Raw genomic sequence first — 18,235 nt, 5'->3', positions numbered from 1 at the left:
TATGGTAGAATGATTAGCCAGGGCACTAGCCTGTTTGTCCCAGAGGAAGCTCCAGCACAACGTTCTTTGGCAATATTCTGGACTGTCCTCTTGGGAAAGAACCTAACAACGTTCTGCCAAACCAGCTGCCATTGAGGTGCCTGGCTCCCAAAATGGGAGGTTGTGCATGTGGCAAGCTGGGAAGGAAATTTTGGTTAAGACAGCCTGGACTTGAGTCCTGGGCTTCTTAGCCTCTGGGTTGTAAAGCAAGGGGTTTTAGTCCTGTAGAAGTGTGGACATGAGAAAGCCATGTGGTGTTGGAGGACACAACCGCGCTTGCAAAATCCAACTGGTACAGTACCTGAGTGTACTATGATCCCTTTATATTAAAGAATGAACTGTGAGACTGGAAGTCTTTAGCTTGGACAGGTATTCCTAACCTGTCCTTGGAAGAGCTGGAAACCACTTATGTGCACAAGGCCAGTTGTAACCCCTTAGGTGGAGCCCAGACTCCCAAGACCTCTGTGAGGGAGGTGCTGATTGGCAGTGGGCGGCAACTTTTTGCAAACATCTCCACTGGTTACAACAGGCACCTCTCAAGGCCTCCGGGACAGCTTTGTGAAGAAGGAAAGGGAACTACAGGGTGAGTAGGTTCCTTACCCTCTTCACACGACCTTGGTTGACCCTTCTCAGGTTTTTCCCCAGCCTTTTTTGTTGACCTACCACTTGCCCTCAGGAAAGCATTCTGGTGTTTTTGGACCACTCCCCGTGTACCCCCCACCCTCCCATAGCCCACTGAGATGATCTAGGTCAGCCTCTTCTGCCCCCTTCCCAGGGTCCTTTCAACCCCACCACTCTGCTGACTCTGCTCCTCTTGCCCACAGGTGGCTGTCAGGACCTGCCCCATGTCCTCTACACCCATCTCTTGCACTTGCCCAGCCTGCAGTGCAGTGAGCTAAGACCAGCATCTGTGTGAACCTTTACTGTGAAAATGTCACAGCCCGACCTGGTGGTCAGGGAACCCTGAGGCGTCCTGGTGCCGGAGGCCACTTTGAGGGTCTTCGCGGACCCTCTGTAGCTGTCCTCCCACCTCATGAAGGAGTTCATTCCCAGCAGTGGGCAAAAGGAACTCCTCTACTGGGCTTGGGCCCTCTAGGCCCCCTTGCTGCTCACCCTGGTTCCCAGCATCTCAGCCCTGTTCCCACTTCTTCAACCCTCAGTCCCAGGTGAGTGTCCAGGGTAGAGAAGGACAAGGAGATACCGCCCAGCTCCTCCTTCAGCCACCCGTCTACCAAGGGCTCACCAAGTGGACACCAAAAAAGCGTGATTTGTTAGAAGGGCCTTGGGACAGGAGGGGGAAGAACATGCCAAGTGTAGGGAACAACAAATACAAACCAAGACCTCAAAGTGTTGTGCATGTTGGGGAATGAGTGTACAGTGGACCTCCGAGGTGGGCTGGGAGACGCCACTGATACGATCAGGTAGCCCACAGTCTTGTCGCCAAAGAGCTTGGGGTGGTGGGGAGCTGTGTAAATTGTGGGGTGGTTTACACAATGCTGGTGGGAGATGCAGATGGGTTAGAGGGAGCAAGGGTGGGGGCTGGGAGGCCATCAGGGCTGTTGGGTTTGTGCAGTACCTGGAGCGGTCTGGGCCTGAACCTGGGGAGAAGCCCACACCCGCGACACTTTCCTCTAACGTCTGGGTGTCTGTTGGCCTGAGCAAGGACCTGAGGGAAAGCAGGGCGTCGGCGGCTCCCTGTTCCCCTCCCCTGCAGCAATCCCACGACACCTGGTCTGGAACCAGTGGCAACATTGCTGCCCACTCCCCGTGGCCCCATGCCCTAGAAGGAGCCAGGCCTCCAGGCAAAAGGCTCTGGCTGAGCATAGGACCCTGGCCTCCATAGGCCCAAACAGCAGCACCTACCTCCCCTCTTACAGGCTTCCTGGAGCCTCATCAGGTAGCTCCAGCCAATACACAGCCCAGACCAGCATGGTAAGTGGGGCCCAGAGAGGCTGGGACCTGGGATGAGGGCCTGGCCTCTGCGTCCCTGTTCCACTTCCCATGGGCTATCCCATCCATCCCCTGTGAAGCCCCAATACCTATCCCACTGGTTCTCCAGGCAACGAGGGAAGAGCAAGGGAGCCCAAGCCTCCATTTCCCTGGGCTCCAGGGACCTCTTAAGGGTCCACTCCCTCCCTATACACAGACACAGTGGCCACAATGGGGGTATATGGTCTGATTTCTGACCTTCCCCAGACACCATCTCCCCATTTTTACCTGGTTGTGGGAGATGTTCCAGGAGCCATCTGGCTACCCTATACTCCTGCTTGGGTGTGCTCTCCAGCCTGCAGTGTTCCCTGGCTCGTGAGGGCCTTTGACTACATGCTCAGGGGCAAAGGAGGGCAAGATAGGGGGATCCCTGAGGGTGGAGACAGGCCAGGATGACCCTGGGACCTGTGATGCTAGCAATACTCAGTCATGGTCCTCTTCCTGTGCAGGGCAGGTCAGGCCAGCAGGTCTGGTGCAGGGCAGGCCTCACGAAGCCTCTTTAAAGGATTCACTAGATTCTCTATTGAGGTTTGATTTATCGAATTTCTTTACCCTTTAGTATAAGGTGACTATCTGCCTAAGATTTAAACAGATCCATGGTGTGGTATTTGTAGTTTATAACAAGAAATGTATATTTGGTCTTCATCCTGTTTCTGGCACAGAGCTGCTAAAACCTGGAAGTTTCCTATTACGAAGGACAATAAAGGGTCTTTTGCTGTGTTAATATTGACTTGCCGAAAGCCGCTAGGTGACAAGGATGCAGGCCGGTAAGAACTCAGTGACTGGAGGGTGGGACTGGAAGTTCCTCCAGGGAGGGGAGAGGGTCCATCCATCCCCAGCGGCCAATGAGTTAAGCAACCTAGCGTGTGTCATGAAGCCTCTACAAAACCCCAAAGGACGGGGTTCAGGGAGCCTCAGGGTTGGTGAACTCGTAGGGATTTGGGGAGAATGGTGCTCCTGGAGGGCACGGAAGTCCTGTGCCCTTCCCACACATACTTCACCCTCAGCATCTCTTTTATTTTATTTTTTAATGCTTATTATTTTAAAAGAGAGAGCGGGAGCAGTGGCCCTTCAGTTCTTGGCTTTTCCACAGAGGCTGTAGGAGATGTAGGTCATAAGAACTCCCCCTCCCAATCTCTGATCTCCCCTGATGTCCCTACCACCTGAGCGGTACTTAGGTTGACTGTCCCCTCCTTGCTGGCTCTGGGTCCCGGGATAGGTCCTGAGGAAGCTCTGTAGGGAGAAGGTGCAGTGGCTCAGGTGGTACAACCACCATGCCCTTGGTCCAGCAGGCCAATTGCGCCCCCACACCCAGTATGGAGCTGCGGGGGGAGGGGGGACAGGGCTTTCAGAGGGTCCTGCTTGGGGGAGGAGGGCTTTAACCGGGAAGGGGGCCTGAGAGGTCCAGTTAAGGGATTTCCTCATCCATTCCCCTTTCTGGGAGGCCCCCAGAACATGGTCTAGGGAGCCCTACAGTGCTTCAGTAGCAGAGCCCAAGGGGAAGCAGCAGGATGGGTGTGGGAAGGGGTGGAGCGGGCAATGAGGTCTGAGATTCCAGCTTTTTTCCCCAACTGGTGCTTCTGGAGGGCTGCCGTCCCCACATGCCCCATGAGTGGGTTCCCTGGCCAGACCAGGATCTGGGTAGACTCCAGGACTCCTGCTTGTTACAAGGGGTCAGACGCTGAAAATGGAGTTCTGACCTCGGAGGCACTGAGGAGCGTGAGAAGGCCTTGGAGGCAGGCCTTTATCTTTCTAGTTTCCCCCCATCTCCTCTCTCTCCTCTGTTGGCTAACCCGAAGAAATTCCCCCAGGGGGAGGCGGGAGGGGTCTTATCATGCAGATTACCTCACCCTCCTTTGTAGGCTGGAGAGGGCCCTTGTGACAAACTGCCTTGTCGGTGCTGACGGGACACTCCCGACGGACCAGTTAAGACTACATTTCTGGGAGAGGTTGAAACTGCAGTTAGGTTAGGTATGAAGCCCAGGTTTGTGACTTGGCCTGACATAAGTAATCTTGGGCCTTGGTTTTCCTTTCGAAAAGTCCCTTGCCTGGTCTCCCTTACAGACGTTGATGTGGGAAACAAAAGCAGAAGAAAATGGCAGATAGAATTAAATTTCCTAATAACCTGCAGCCCATTGACAAATACTTGAGGCTGGCAGAGTAAAATGTTTCTCCAGGAACTCCCTACAGTCTCAATGCTGATGGCTTTGCTAGAATGAAAACAACCTTCTCTCCACAGGCAAGGCCGCCAATATCCTGTGAGCCTGCTTTAGCATATGAAAGTCTCACTAGAAACTTCCCCTGGACTTTACCTCCCCCAGCTCCATAGTATATATAACCAGTGTCTCTTCATGGTCCCAGGGCAGCTCTTCCTGCCCACGGGTTCTGTCCCCGTGCTTTAATCAAATCACCTTTTTTGCACCAAAGATGTCTTCAAGAATTCTTTCTTGGCTGTTGGCTCCAACCCCATGAACCCCACTATCACCCCAAAAACCTCATCAGATGTGTCCAAGAAACTGTGGAAACATGGATTCTAAAGTCCCTTTCAGGGGTGCCTGGCTGGCTCAGTCAGTAGAGCCTGTGACTCTTGATCTCTGGGCGGTGAGTTCAAGCCCCACATTGGGGGTAGAGATTACTTTGAAAATGAATGAATGAATACAACAAAGTCCCTTTCAGCATTTGTATTCTCTGAGCAGGGTTGTTATGTAATCTGGTATTCTAGAGTGCAGATTGACCTGGAGGGGAGGGAGACTACAGGCAAGATCAGTCAGGAGGCTGTGGCAGCGCCCTCAGGAGCGATAAGTGCTGACTGGAGGTGATAAGAGTGGGAAGGAAAGCATAAAAGCAAAACACAGTGTGATTTTTCTCAGAGAACCAGCCTTTGAAGTAGGATTACCAGATAAAATTCTTCTATTGAAAAATTATTTTTTTATCTGAAATTCACATTTACCTAGTGTCCCGGGGCTTTCTGATTGTTGTTTTCCAAATTTCACAACCCTACTTCAAAAATGTACCTAGGGGCGCCTGGGTGGCACCGTCGGTTAAGCGTCCGACTTCAGCCAGGTCACGATCTCGCGGTCCATGAGTTCGAGCCCTGCGTCAGGCTCTGGGCTGATGGCTCGGAGCCTGGAGCCTGTTTCCGATTCTGTGTCTCCCTCTCTCTCTCTGCCCCTCCCCCGTTCATGCTTTCTCTCTGTCCCCCAAAAAATAAATAAACGTTGAAAAAAAAATTAAAAAAAAAAACAAAAATGTACCTGAAGGGACTGTGACCTAACTTGGGGGCTTCTTGTAGAGACATTGAGCCACCAACCTCCTTTCCCAGCCCCGGCCAGCCCTTTTCTCTCTCTCTACAGCACAGGCCTCAAGGATGTGGCCTTTCTCCCTTTCCTCCTCAACACTGTCCTCACTCCCTCCATCCCCTGGGCTCCTCCTCACAAGGCCTGACTCGGGCAGGCTGCAGGTACCAGAGTTACCCCTTCCCGTCGCTTACTCCCATAATAAGCCTGCAGCCTCTCCTGAGACTTTCAGCTCTGATCACTAGAGGGAAAGATACAGGAAGACAAAGACAACACGACAAAAAGTGTACAAGGCTTTAAAAGGGATCACACTTGGGGCCTCAGGTTTTCAGCTGTGGACCACCACTCCTCCACAGCGATTTAAACACCTCCTCTTTTGTTCCTGAGGAGGAAGCTCGAGGCTGAACATTCTGGTGCCATCTACGTCTGGGGACCCCTTTGCCGTCCAAGAGCACTTCTGCACTCACTGCACCCCACGGCCCACAGGACTGCGAGCCGCTGGAACGCACTGGAGCTTAAGAGACTGGGCCTCATGTTGAGAATTCAAGACATGTATGTAAACTCTCTGGAAAGGCATAAAAAATGCAACAAAACTAAGGAAGCTTTTTGAGGGAAGGAAAAAACACAGGTGCCTGGATGGCTCAGTTGGTTAAGTGTCTGACTTAGCTCAGGTCATGATCCCATGGCTCATGGGTTCAAGCCCTACGTCGGGCTCTGTGCTGACAGCTCAGAGCCTGGAGCCTGCGTCAGATTCCGTGTTTCCCTCTGTCTCTCTGCCCTGCCTCCACTGGCATTCTGTTTCTCTCTCTCTCAAAAATAGAGAAACATTAAACAAAATTCGGGGGGGTGGGGGTGGCTTCCGGGGGGCTCAGTCGGTTAAGTGTCCGACTTCAGCTCGGGTCATGATCTCACAGCTTGTGAGTTCAAGCCCCGCATCAGGCTCTGTGCTGACAGCTCCAAGTCTGGAGCCTGCTTGGGATTCTTTGTCTCCCTCTCTCTGCCCCTCCCCTGCTCGCATTCTGTCTCTACCAAAAATAAACACTAAAAAAAATTTGGGGGGGGGAGGCTGCCTGGGTGGCTCAGTGGGTTAAGCATCTGACTTCAGCTCAGGTCATGATCTCACGGTTCATGGGTTCAAGACCTGCATCAGGCTCTGTGCTGACAGCTCAGAGCCTGGAGCCTGCTTCGGATTCTGTGTCTCCCTCTCTCTCTGCCCCTCCCCTGCTTGCTCTCTCTCGAAAATAAAAACATTTAAAAAAATTTTTTTTAATATGAAAACACATGTAGGCTTTAAATTTTGCTTTACTGTGGCAAAATGCACATAAAATTTACCACTGTCATTGTTTTTCGAGAGAGAGCAAGTGGGGGAGGGGCAGGGAGAGAGAGAGAGAGAGAGAGAGAGAGAGAGAGAGGCGAGAATCCCAAGCAGGCTCCTCACTGTCCATGCAGAGCCCAATGTGGGGTTCAGTCTCATGAACCATGAAATCATAACCTGAGCTGAAGTCAAGGTGCTTAACCAACTGAGGCACCCAGGAGCACCCACTTTCACCATTTTTAAGTGTACTTGTCAGTGGCATTAAGTAAGTTCATCATCATTACTCCTCTTTAGAACTTTTTTATCATCCCATACCGAGACTCTACCCATGAAACAGTAACTCCTCATTCACCTTTCCTTCCGGCCCCTGCAACCCTGTGCTGATAGAGAAGAAACCACATTTTATGTCCATGAATTGGACTGCTCTGGGCACTTTCTGTAATAACCAGACAGTATGTGTCTTCGTTTCTGGCTTATTTTTCCCCGCGTGATGTCTCCAAGGTTCACCCTCTGGGAGCATGTGCCAGAACTCCATTCCTTTTACCAGGCACCGGGGGGTGGCTCAGTTGGTTGGTTAAGCATCAGACTCTTGATCTCGACTCAAGTCACAGACTCAAGTCACAACCTCATGGTTTGTTGAGTTCAAGCCCGGTGTCAAGCTCTGTGCTGACAGTGTGAGGCCTGCTTAGGATTCATTCTCAAAATAAATACATAACCTCTAAAAAAAAAAAAAAAAAAAAAAAAAAATCATTCCCTTTGAGACTTGATAGTGTTCTGTACAGTTTGTTTTTTTTTTTTTAATGTTTATTTTGAGAGAGAGAGTGAGCAGGGAAGGGGCAGAGAGAGAGAATCCCAAGCAGGTTCCGTGCTGTCGGCACAGAGCCTGATCGAGCCAGCCAGGAGCCCCATTCCTACAGTTTTACACATACCGTAGTGCCCTTAAAAAAATACACTCTCAAATTTAGAAACAGGAACCTATACTAGGAATACAATCTGGTTTTCTCATCAAATTAACAGGAGAGGGCTATGCACAACTGACGAGACGAGCATTTATTTTCCACCTTTGCAGAAAACCAAAGATAGGCGCCCCCAAAATGGTTCCTCCCAGCCCCCGGAAGTCTGGAGACCCACCCGCCAACAGCACCCTCTGGGGCCTCCGAGGACCTACAGCTCCGCCTAACCGCCGGCAGTGGCGGAGACTCGGTTTCCCAGAAGCCCCCCGGCTGGGTCCCGCCCACAGCTCTGCCGGGCGCCCCCTGGCGGCGCGCTTCAGCTCGGCTCCAGTTCCCGGCGGCCCGCGCGGCACGTTCTCGGCGGAAGGGCTGCTCGCGATGGCTGGGGCTGGTTCTGCCGCTGTGTCCGGGGCAGGGACCCCCGTGGCGGGTCCCGCAGGCCGCGATCTCTTCGCCGAGGGGCTCCTCGAGTTCCTGCGACCGGCTGTGCAGCAGCTGGACTCTCACGTCCACGCTGTCAGGTCCGAGAGGGAAGGGAGGGGTGGGGCCTCTTGGTTTGGCTGTGGGAGGCAGGGGACGCCGGGAAGGGGCGGGGCCAGGTCCGGAAGGGGCGGGGCTGGCGGGAGGCTGCGGGTCTAGGCTGTCTTGGCTCAGGTCTCGGGAAGCCTGTAGGGGAGTCGGCTCTTTGAGTCCCATGAACTGACCGTGTAGGCCTCGTAACTCTTTGCAGAGAGAGCCAGGTAGAGCTCCGGGAGCAAATAGACAACTTGGCTACTGGTGAGTAAGCATCCCTGCATTCCCGCGATCCTGCAGCTCGCTTTTAGGACCTCGTGTCTAGCCCACCTCCGGGTGGGTTTGTGTCGTGTGCTTCCAGGACATCAGGGCTCCAGTGATTCCTGCTTCCCTAAGTTTCTAGTGACCGGCCCATGTGGGTGCAGGCGTGTCTTCATCCCACTTACCAGCCTGCCTTCCCCAAGAACGAGGAGCCATTAGGTGTTAGTTTGCAGCTTACTTCCATCCCCCAGAACTGTGCCGAATCAACGAGGATCAGAAAGTGGCCCTGGATCTCGACCCCTATGTCAAGAAGCTGCTTAATGCCCGGCGACGAGTTGTCTTGGTCAACAACATTCTGCAGAATGCGCAGGTAAAGGAATTCCCTGCGAACAGTGATCCTTTAGAAGTCCTCAGGGTATTCTCATTTTCAAGGGATGACCATAAAAGTCACTGTGATTTTTAGTCTTTGGGGAAAGACAGTTGTCAACCAGTGTCAGCCATAATAGATCTTATCATCTTCATTCTCCATACCCAGCTGCCCTCATTTAATGTTCTTCGCACCTTAGAGGACTTACATCAAGAGGGAGCGAGGCCAGGGTATTTTCCCGCATCTAGCGGACAGGGCGTTCTAAAGCTTTACATGGAGCAGTTAGGATTCCAAATCTTGTCTTGTAGGAACGGCTGAGGCGACTAAACCACAGTGTTGCCAAGGAAACAGCCCGCAGGAGGGCAATGCTGGATTCAGGAGTTTACCCTTCTGGTTCCCCGAGCAAGTAAACAGGCCAGAAGATGGGGCTCCTGCCTGGCCCCATACTAGCACAAGTACTCTTCCCCAGCTGCCTTGCTTCCTCCAGGAACTCCCTGTAGACCTTGGGACATCAAACAGGCAGCCCAGTTGTTTCTGTCTGAAGCACTTAAGTCTTACCCACTTATATGGGGCCCAAAGAAACCTGTGTACAGCAGGACTAATGATCCCAAAGGATTTATTATGGCTCTTGCTTCCAAGAATGGGCTGAGGACTCTACCTTTTTAAAACCTACATTCTCAAGGCCCAGCTCCTCTACCTTCAAGCCTAGTTAATGAGGGGCTTCCTCCATTGCATGTCCTCTACCTGTGACTTGTTTTCTTTTGTTTACACTGAGGATTTGAAGGGCAGGCAAAGTCAAGGTAATGACCTCTGTCTACCCTCTTTTGTTGATTGCACTGGGCTTGAATACAGTAGCAGTATTGGTAGAACCATTTCATTCAATAAATGCTTAAACAGTGTTCTAGTTTACTTTGGTATATGGAAAGGTTCCAAGAATCTTTGTAGAAACTTTAATTCAGATACAGCTTAAATTGTGATCTAGTGTTTACAATGAGAAGACTCAAATACCACTTTCATTGAAAAGTACAGAAAGCAAAAAAGGTTGCCAGATGCCAAGGAAAAACGAGCAAGAGCCCTACGAGGAAGTACTTTAATCACTTTTCTCAGGAAAAAAAAAATTCCAGACACTAACAGTTCACAACATTTCAACAACAAAGTACTGTTTGAGGGAGGTTTCCAGGACCTGGGGACTCTGAAGTCTTAGGAAGAAAAGCTGGTCTCCTGCTTCACTATAGATGGATGGCATAGGTCGGTCGTAAATGGGAGACTTCTGGCTGTTGAGCCAAGTGGAACCCAGTGGAATGACACTTCCTCCTATAGTTTCTTTTCCTTCCTGTCTCCCTTTTCCCTCAGAAATGCCACCACGTGAAGTCCAGCAGCAGTTAGCTTGGGCTCCAGTCTTCACCTTGGACAAGAAAGGGGATGAAGATAGGAAGGAAGGTCACTCCTGAGTCTCCATGCTTTCCTCTTCCTCTCCTTGAGGTGGTTCTTCCGTATTCTCCTCCTCTTCTTCTCCTTCCTTCTTCTCTGGTGGCTTCTCATAAGCCTTTTCTGAAGGTGTCACTATCACTCCATCCCAGGTAGAGATTTCAGAAGCAAGATCTGGAAAAAAAACGCGATTTCAGGCAACTAGCCCAGCATACAAGTCATAACCTACACAGTAGAAATAGTAACACATCTGAATAGTGTAGAGCTTTGTAGAGCAGAGTACCATAAAGATCCCCTGACCCACAACGATCACTCACAGCTGGCATCACCCTCCTGGCCGAGAATCTTCCGAAAGCCACCATGTGAGAGGATTCGGACCAGAGTCTGAGCTGTGTAGCACACCATGTCCTAAAGGAGAGCAGAGTGAGAGTAAACTAGAAAGGGGAGTTAAAGTACCGTATCTGATGAGGGGCGCCTGGGTGGCACAGTCGGTTAAGCGTCCGACTTCAGCCAGGTCACGATCTCGCGGTCTGCGAGTTCGAGCCCCGCGTCGGGCTCTGGGCTGATGGCTCAGAGCCTGGAGCCTGTTTCCAATTCTGTGTCTCCCTCTCTCTCTGCCCCTCCCCCCTTCATGCTCTGTCTCTCTCCGTCCCAAAAATAAATAAACGTTGAAAAAAAATAATAAAGTACCGTATCTGATGAATATTCTCATGAAAACAGTTGAGGACAACTTTAATTTCAAGACCAGCCAAAGTTTGTGAGAACCCCTAAAGACCACATTGCCTTTGCCTTCTGATCTGGAGTATTCAAGAGTAGGACACAACACGCAATTGCAGAGCTGACCCCATACCTGTTGTTCCAGAGTCATGACTGTGTGTACTCTGAAGTTGCCACTCTCACAGGGGTCAGTGATACCCACTGACCCTGGCAGGAACAGTCCTGCAGCCAGGATCTGTAAGCAACGTCTGAAGCACACGAGAACGTTTAAAAAAAAACACACAAGACCTCTTACACCCAGCCCCAAACCCAAAGAAGCATGCTGTACCTGTATGCCACGTTTAGGGCCAAAGGCTGTCTGGTGGGATTGTTCATCACAGCATAGTGCCCCTGGAAAATAATCAACATGGTAGGTGTGCCATAAACTTGACAATTCTAGCCAAACAAACTGAAACCTCAAATATTCACAAAACAGATTACTGAAGTCTAAGTAAAATGTTCATATTCAGAAGCAGTTCTGAAACTAGCTGCTCATTCACTGATTTCTCATTATCTCATTACTAAAATTACATCAGTAACAAAGAGGAATAGGGACAGTAAAATTACTCATTCAACTGAAACTCTAAAAACCCAACGAAGTAATAAACACCATGTATTTACTGAATTATTGCCCACCATGAGACTGATTTTCAGCTTCACCAAATTTCCGATCCTGGTTGGTTTCAGAATAACTGCTGTTAAATAGGGGTGACCAGGAACTCCAACTGCCCTTTACTTACAAGTAAGTCAAGGATCCAGGGTGTGAGGGGCTCAAAGCCAGGAAAACGAATTCTCAGGTCCTTCAACAGTCTGATGAGAACTTTAACTCTGAAAGTAAGAGGAACCCAGGGATTAAAATAACATCATGTACTTCCATCCCTGAGGTACAGAGCTGTTGTTATTTCTAAAACTACACATTTTGTTTCTCTCAATCTAAATTTGCTTACTTAGGGGCACCCGGGTGGCTTAGTCAGTTAAGTGTCTGACTTCAGCTCAGGTCATGATCCTACAGTTCATGGGTTCAAACCCCACATCAGGCTCTGTGCTGACAGCCTGGAGCCTGAAGCCTGCTTTGGATTCTGTGTCTCCCTCTCTCTCTGCCCCTTCCCCACTCACTGGCATGTTCTCTCTCGAATGAATGTTAAACAAAAAAACCTTTTAATTTGCTTACATAAGGTGTATTAAAAAAAAAGAACCTGGCCAATTATAGCCAAAGAGTTTTAACAGAGGAAGTATGGAGGTATCCTGCTATTCAGTATAATTAGAATAATTAGCTTATTTAAACTCAAATAGCAAGGAACTCACGTGGACTGAGAAGCATTTTCCTCAAACCAGCGGGCATGTCTGATGGCTGCTAAGGCACTCTGCAACACCTTGATGTCCACTACAAGACCAGCAGAACAGGCCACAATGAAACACTCCTGTTACTAAGCAAGCAATTCAGCCTCCTTGTAATTTCTTAAACCACCCCAGGTTCCTCAGACCAGCAAATCACTTGTCCAGAAATCACTATTCCTCCCCTAAACCAAATCTGTAAGCACGCAAGATCCACAACTTTCTCCAAGAGCCCATTCCCTCCATAAATACTGTCTTCCAATCCACTTGCTTTCTTGGCCATCCTGTCTGACAGTTTCACTAGCAAGCTAGTAAAACTGTCTCCAAATTACAGAGGGAGATAGTGAAGTTTGGGGGTCAACTTAGGTCCAGAAGGTTTCACGTGGAACAGCAACTAGCTAAACACTCAGCAGCAACCTTGTCTTCTACCATATTTTGAATTTCCCCCAAGTAGCCCAGAAATGGAAAAAAAGGACTAACAGTGGAGTTCTGGGTCCAGTTTTCGGAGATTGGGTGGCACTGTTGTAATGAGAATCTTCACTGTAGCATCAGAGGAACTGATCTCGAAACCAGTTTCATTGGTCAGCATGGTCAAAACTGAAAGAAAATCAAAACCTGTAATGCCCCCATCTCCCTTAGATGACCAGAGGTAAATATAGGGTTGAAGTAGGAGAGCAGATAGGTTTCTAAAAACAGCAAGAGTCCAAAATGAGGATTCAAAATACTTTTATAAGAAAGAGATGGGGCGCCTGGCTGGCTCAGCTGGAAGAGCATGGGACACTTGACCTCTGGGGCACGAGTTCAAGCCCCACACTGGGTGCAGAGATTACTTAAATATATATATAAACTTCAGAAAAATAATAAATAAAAGTAACGGAGATGAACTGGGTATCAAACACTGGAGATCACTGCAAAAACTTCCGCAACATAGAACTCTGCATTCAAGAGGCGGCTGGCTCAGAATGGGTGGCTCAGTCAGTTAAGCACCAACTTCGGCTCAGGTCATGATTTCGCTGTTGGTGAGTTCAAGCTCCACATCGGGCTCTCTGCTGTCAGTGCACACGCAGCCTGCTTTGGATCCTCTGTCTCCCTCTCTCTCTCTGCCCCGCCCCTCAAAAATAAACAGTAACAAAAAAAAATCTCTGCATTCACTCTTCTTTCTAGCCTGACCTTTGTTAAAAGTGTAGTTGTCATTATCGACCTGGCTCCTACTGAATACATGTCCAACAACAAACTCAAACCAACCTTCAGAAGGATCTTGTGCTCTTAGGCTTTCCACAACTTTGTTCCCTAGGGCAGCAACAGCTTCCACTAGATTGAGAGAAAAGGAGACCACGAGCATTGTAATTATTCACATACTTTCTGTACATCTCTATGGTATTCCACACCGATTTGTGCCCCATGTACAAGGCTGGAGCAAGGGCAAGCAACAGAATAAACACTTTTACAAGGGAAAGCTAACACTTGAACAGAGAAACAGGAAGTCTCAGGGAATAGGCCACCTCCTATACCCACATCCTTTTATAGGAGAGTTTCTTGTCAGTGGCACTAATGCCATGTGGGGCTGGAGGTAAGGCACACCCTGTGCACTGCAGGGTACTCAGCGGCATCCCCGACCTCCACTCCTTTGATGCCAGTAGCCCCAAATGTCTCCAGACACTGCCAGATATCCCATGAGGGACAAAACCACCCCCTGTTGAGAAACGCTGCCCTGTAGTAACTGGCCATACATTCTTTCAGACATACAGCCCAGACTTTGTCCTTTATTACCCCAATATGCATTAAAAAAAATGAATTCCCCATTCGTTTTCCAAACAACTTTTCCTGCAAGAGATTTGGGCTTTAAAGATCCCTATGCCTCAAATGCAACTTTCTGCTCCTGTGGCCAGAAAGAGGTGCACTCACATGTTGGCAGAATCTTTAGGATTACCACCAGGTCGGCCACGTTGTGTCCGGTTGTCATTGTTCCCTTTTTATATGATCCCACCTGTCGGACTTCTTCAATTTGCTGTTGGAAAAGGGATTTCGGGGGGGGATGTAGAAGTGAAAGATGGCCTAATTCCTCTCAGAAATCAATGACAACACAATTATTACCCAGAACTGGAAGTAGCAGAGGTCAAATGATATCCCAAAACAACCACATGAAACGCCTGATACAGTATGGCTAGCTGATAGCAGTAACACAAGTTTTATCCCTGAGATCACCACTGGTAGAAAGGAATCCCACTATACTTTCCTTTCCATTTCAAACTTGGCTTTGGAGATCAAGGAAACTTCCGCACAACCAAGGCTGCCCTTTTCTATGACTAAATCATTAAAGACTCACCACTTCAAACGTCCCTGGAGCCACAATCAAATTGTCAATCACATTGTTTATTTTTGTCACCAGGGAAAGGATAGAGGCCTAAAAAACAGCATAAAATAAAAAATGCCCTGAAGTGAAAAATTACAGGCAACTTTTCAGTTTGAGTATTTTCCTCTAATCCCTCCTAGACAAGCTGAAACAATACCTACACAGGGGTTTGAAAACACTCTGACCCTTCTGGCCTTGAATATGCCAGGAGAGTAACTTTTTGGCCCAAAGACAGAGTCCCCAGTGACGATATGAAAGCACATGTAATGCTTACACAATCCACCTGGCACTCTCCCTCTACCCACAAGGAGAAACCAGGCGAACAATTAAACCCTCTGTCAAGTTTAGGCTCTGGTAACAGGAACCTCACCACGGTTATTCACTTCTCTGGCTTTCTTAGAGAAATCCGAGGAGGAAAGCCAAAAGAATATACCTGTTCGGCAGAATTAGGAGCAAGGTCCTGATTCCTCTTCAGCAAGGCCTCACTGAAGGAAGTTTCATCAGGTGCTGGCTTGACCCGGGGGAAGGCCATTTCACACTACAGCAGAAAGAAACAAGGATACACTGTTTACCGAAAATAATGCATAGGATGGATCCTTTGCTCTGTTGCCACAACAGAAAAAAACTGCAAAGAGAAAATTCTACGCTTCTTTTTACTCCTTAAGATATTCAAACAAGGATACCCGCCACAAGGACTGGCCATAATGTAAGCTCTCAGCGCTTTTACACCAACAGACAAGCCAGAGACCCAGTTAACCTTTTAGAACAAAGATGACAATCCTGTTACCGCCAACAGGGGCCAAGCACTCACCAAATAGAAATCAAATGGAATATGTGGCACGAAGGGCCTGAACCTAAAACAAGAACAACAAGGCAGATCATTCATCAGATGAAGTGGGGCCACGCTCCTCAGCGGGGAGCCCGGGAGCTGGACCTCGCAGAGGCGGGGCCCCCAGCGCCCCCCAGACTGCAGCCGGGAGGACTGAAGCGCGGACCGAGCCGTGCACAGGTGCTAGGAACCGGCACTCACCCTCCTCCGGGGCCTCCTCTGGAACCAAAGCGCCCGCCACGACCACGGCCTCGGTCACCCCTACAAGGGCAGAGATTTAACTGGTGACCCCGCCGAAGGCGCCCGCAGGACACCGGCCGCTCTGACTCCCGCTTGCGCTTCTCGCTCCAGGTGCCCAGCGTCACCACACCGCGCCTCCTCCCTGGACGACTCAAGCACAACCCACAGCGAACAACGCCGGGCTGCGACACCGGGTCCCCGCGAGAAATGCCCCATAACCCCCGGGGCACGGCCCCCAGCACTCGAGGGACGAAAGCGGCTGCCCCTTTATCCACCGACGCGGTGGAGCCTCTACCCGCACACCCTGACGGACGTGGCGCGCTGGGTCCCCACGCCTCCACAGCCCCCGACCGCCGCCGTCGCCCCGGCCGAGAGCTCTCGGGCTTCGGGCAGACCCCGGACGCGCGGCCCCGTCGGGAGCCCCGGCTCCTGTCGGCCCACCTTCGCGAAGTTTTCGGGGGAGCACCCCGAGCCTTCGCAGAGCAGCCCAGTGCCCTCACCTCATGGCGCCCTAAATCCCGAACAATGGAGTCCACGCCAACCGCCCCTCTCCTCGGAGGAGCAGACGACCCGAGACGCGGCTCGCTGGCGCGTCCCAACAAGCTCTGCCGCGATTGGGCCGCGCCGCACCCCGCCGCTAATGCCCATTGGTTTACTTTGGCAGACCGGCCTACAGACCAATAAAAAACGCCTGCTATGTCAGAAATTAGCCAATAAGAACAGATTTGCCAGTAGTGACTATTTTTGTAACCAGACGCTAGGTGGCGCGGTGTAAAGAAGCCAGAAGAGACCTTTCTATATGATTCCAGAGCAGGCTCACGCAGAGTAGCAGAGTGGCGCAGCGGAAGCGTGCTGGGCCCATAACCCAGAGGTCGATGGATCGAAACCATCCTCTGCTACAGGGACTTTTTCGTCTTTTTTCCGCGTTTTCCTCCAGGACACTATTTGGAGTTTAATTTCTTTAGTGCTGTTTGGTTTTTTTTTCCTTTTCTTTTTTTCCTCCAGCACACTATTTGGAGTTCAATTTTCTTCAGTACTTAAAATCGCCTTTCTGTTACTTTCTCCTTCCTCAAAAATGCAGCCTTTAAAACCTGTTTTTGCCATCAGCAAGTGAAACGGGAACGGGAAGGACTTTAAGCAACACCACGCCTGGGTGGAGTTCACCGAAGGCTGGAAATTTACGGCAGGAGAAGCGGATTTGAGAAAAGGGCATATACTGACGGAACCAGAGGGAAAAGCACTGATGATAAGGGACTAGAAGTGAAACTGAGGCAGCCTTTGAAAGAGAGCTCAGAAAAAACGAGCAGGGGAAGTGAAAGGGAGCAGCCCTCGACCGCACATCCGCCGCCGCTCCCCTGCGGCCGCGTCTCCGCCGGGTCAGCGCGCTCCCGCCCGGCGAGCACGCGCACGCGCTGTCCTTGCGAGCCGGCGGCGCGCGGCGCTGCTCCTGCGCCTCCGCGAGTCCTCGTTCTCCCGCTTCTTGTCTGCTCTTGTACTGATGAACGTGTATTTCCTTCCCCGCCTCTGTTAATTGGAAGTTACGCATTCTTTTAGCGGTTAGTCTAAAAATTACACCATACATCCTTGAGTTTGCAAAGTCTGGTTTTATGCAGTACTTATACCCTCCTCGTAAAAAATGCAGAGACAATGTAACTACATTTACCACCATCACTCCCCCCAGAATTAGTTGCTGTTGCTGTTGTGTAATTCTGTTAAATACTTTACTGATGTATAATTTACTACAGCAAAATGCACAGATCTTAAGCTTTCCTCTCGATTAATTGAGTAATGTATTCTGTAACCATCACGTAATGTATTCATGTAACCATCACGCGGGTTAAGATAACATTTTCATCACTTAAAGTTCGCTCCTACCCCTTTACCCTGCCCCTGGAGGGAATCACGATTTCCTATTTCTGTGAGCATGGATTAGTTTTGTCTGTTCTTGAACTTCACATCAATGGACTCATACTGTATGTACACCGCCCCCAGTTTCTCTTGCTTGACACGTTTCAAGATTCTCCACGTTTTTGCGTTTATCAGCAATGTGTTTATTTTTATTTATGAGTAGCATTCCATTGCTTGAGTATATCCATTCTCTTGTGGAGCCATTATTCCCACTGGCTGAGACACACAGGAACACATTTTGGTTGTTTCTACTTTGAAGCCATTATGAATAAAGCTGCTATGAACCTTTTTTGTGGAAGATTTGTGTGGCCAGATACATTCGTTTCTCTTGGTAGGTGTACATGTGTACGGAATTTAAATTCTGTATTATTGTTTTTTAAGCAAGCTCTATGCCACACCTGGGTCTCAAATTCAGGACACCTCCCCCCACCCCCTGATGAAGCGTCCCATGGCTCCACCGACTGAGCCAGCCCGGTGCCGCTTTCACCTTTGTTTCTGAAGGACATTTTCTCTGCATAGGGAACTCTAGCTTGGAGGTTATCTTCTTTCAGCACATTTATGGTATTATTTTGCTGTCTTTGGCTTCCACTTTCGCTGTGGAAAAAGAATCGCCAACCTAATGGTTGCTCTTTTCAAAGTAATCAGTCCTCCTT

General features: G+C 49.9%; 2 protein-coding genes and 1 non-coding gene across 5 annotated transcripts; 2 read left to right on the top strand and 1 right to left on the bottom strand.

Annotated features, from left to right (window-relative positions):
* Nucleotides 1-2: 2 nt before the first annotated feature.
* On the top strand, nt 3-9,632 carry SNAPIN (SNAP associated protein). Of its 2 annotated transcripts, none has more exons than XM_043567692.1 (5): nt 3-2,795; nt 5,712-5,876; nt 7,709-8,113; nt 8,323-8,369; nt 8,467-8,730. In XM_043567692.1, the coding sequence occupies exons 1-5, from the start codon at nt 2,656-2,658 to the stop codon at nt 8,583-8,585; spliced, it is 876 nt and encodes a 291-aa protein (XP_043423627.1). In that variant the 5' UTR covers nt 3-2,655; the 3' UTR covers nt 8,586-8,730. The 2 variants fall into 2 exon arrangements, with proteins under 2 accessions (XP_043423627.1, XP_043423626.1); XM_043567691.1 differs by lacking the exon at nt 3-2,795 and adding an exon at nt 9,042-9,632 and having other exon boundaries at nt 8,618-8,736.
* A 37-nt stretch (nt 9,633-9,669) lies between these two features.
* On the bottom strand, nt 9,670-16,301 carry ILF2 (interleukin enhancer binding factor 2). 2 transcript variants are annotated; one of them, XM_043567689.1, is made up of 14 exons: nt 16,175-16,301; nt 15,636-15,695; nt 15,417-15,459; nt 15,039-15,143; nt 14,579-14,656; nt 14,158-14,260; nt 13,498-13,563; nt 12,733-12,849; nt 12,223-12,301; nt 11,658-11,745; nt 11,207-11,268; nt 11,012-11,126; nt 10,479-10,569; nt 9,670-10,335 (listed from the first exon to the last, which is right to left on the bottom strand). In XM_043567689.1, the coding sequence occupies exons 1-14, from the start codon at nt 16,177-16,179 to the stop codon at nt 10,175-10,177; spliced, it is 1,173 nt and encodes a 390-aa protein (XP_043423624.1). In that variant the 5' UTR covers nt 16,180-16,301; the 3' UTR covers nt 9,670-10,174. The 2 variants fall into 2 exon arrangements, with proteins under 2 accessions (XP_043423624.1, XP_043423625.1); XM_043567690.1 differs by lacking the exon at nt 14,579-14,656 and having other exon boundaries at nt 16,175-16,293.
* A 200-nt stretch (nt 16,302-16,501) lies between these two features.
* Nucleotides 16,502-16,573, top strand: TRNAM-CAU. Its single transcript has one exon. It is a non-coding gene; the product is annotated as a tRNA-Met (tRNA).
* The last annotated feature ends 1,662 nt before the right edge of the window (nt 16,574-18,235 follow it).

This window comes from Prionailurus bengalensis, chromosome E4, assembly GCF_016509475.1.
Source record: "Prionailurus bengalensis isolate Pbe53 chromosome E4, Fcat_Pben_1.1_paternal_pri, whole genome shotgun sequence".
In the NCBI taxonomy this organism is placed as follows: Eukaryota; Metazoa; Chordata; class Mammalia; order Carnivora; family Felidae; genus Prionailurus; species Prionailurus bengalensis.
Note: the sequence above shows the minus strand (reverse complement) of the source record. Positions and strands in the feature narration are given on the sequence as shown.

Excerpts from the sequence above, each read along its gene's own strand:
- SNAPIN (XM_043567692.1), top strand. The coding sequence starts at position 2,656 with ATGTATATTTGGTCTTCATCCTGTTTCTGGCACAGAGCTGCTAAAACC. Across the intron at positions 2,796-5,711 it reads GGTGACAAGGATGCAGGCCG|GAGGAAGCTCGAGGCTGAAC; the intron begins GTAAGAACTCAG and ends TTTGTTCCTGAG. Across the intron at positions 8,370-8,466 it reads AATAGACAACTTGGCTACTG|GACATCAGGGCTCCAGTGAT; the intron begins GTGAGTAAGCAT and ends GTGTGCTTCCAG.
- ILF2 (XM_043567689.1), bottom strand. Across the intron at positions 15,460-15,635 it reads AGAGGAGGCCCCGGAGGAGG|GTTCAGGCCCTTCGTGCCAC; the intron begins GTGAGTGCCGGT and ends TTCTTGTTTTAG. Across the intron at positions 13,564-14,157 it reads CCTAAAGATTCTGCCAACAT|TGGAAGCTGTTGCTGCCCTA; the intron begins GTGAGTGCACCT and ends CTCTCAATCTAG.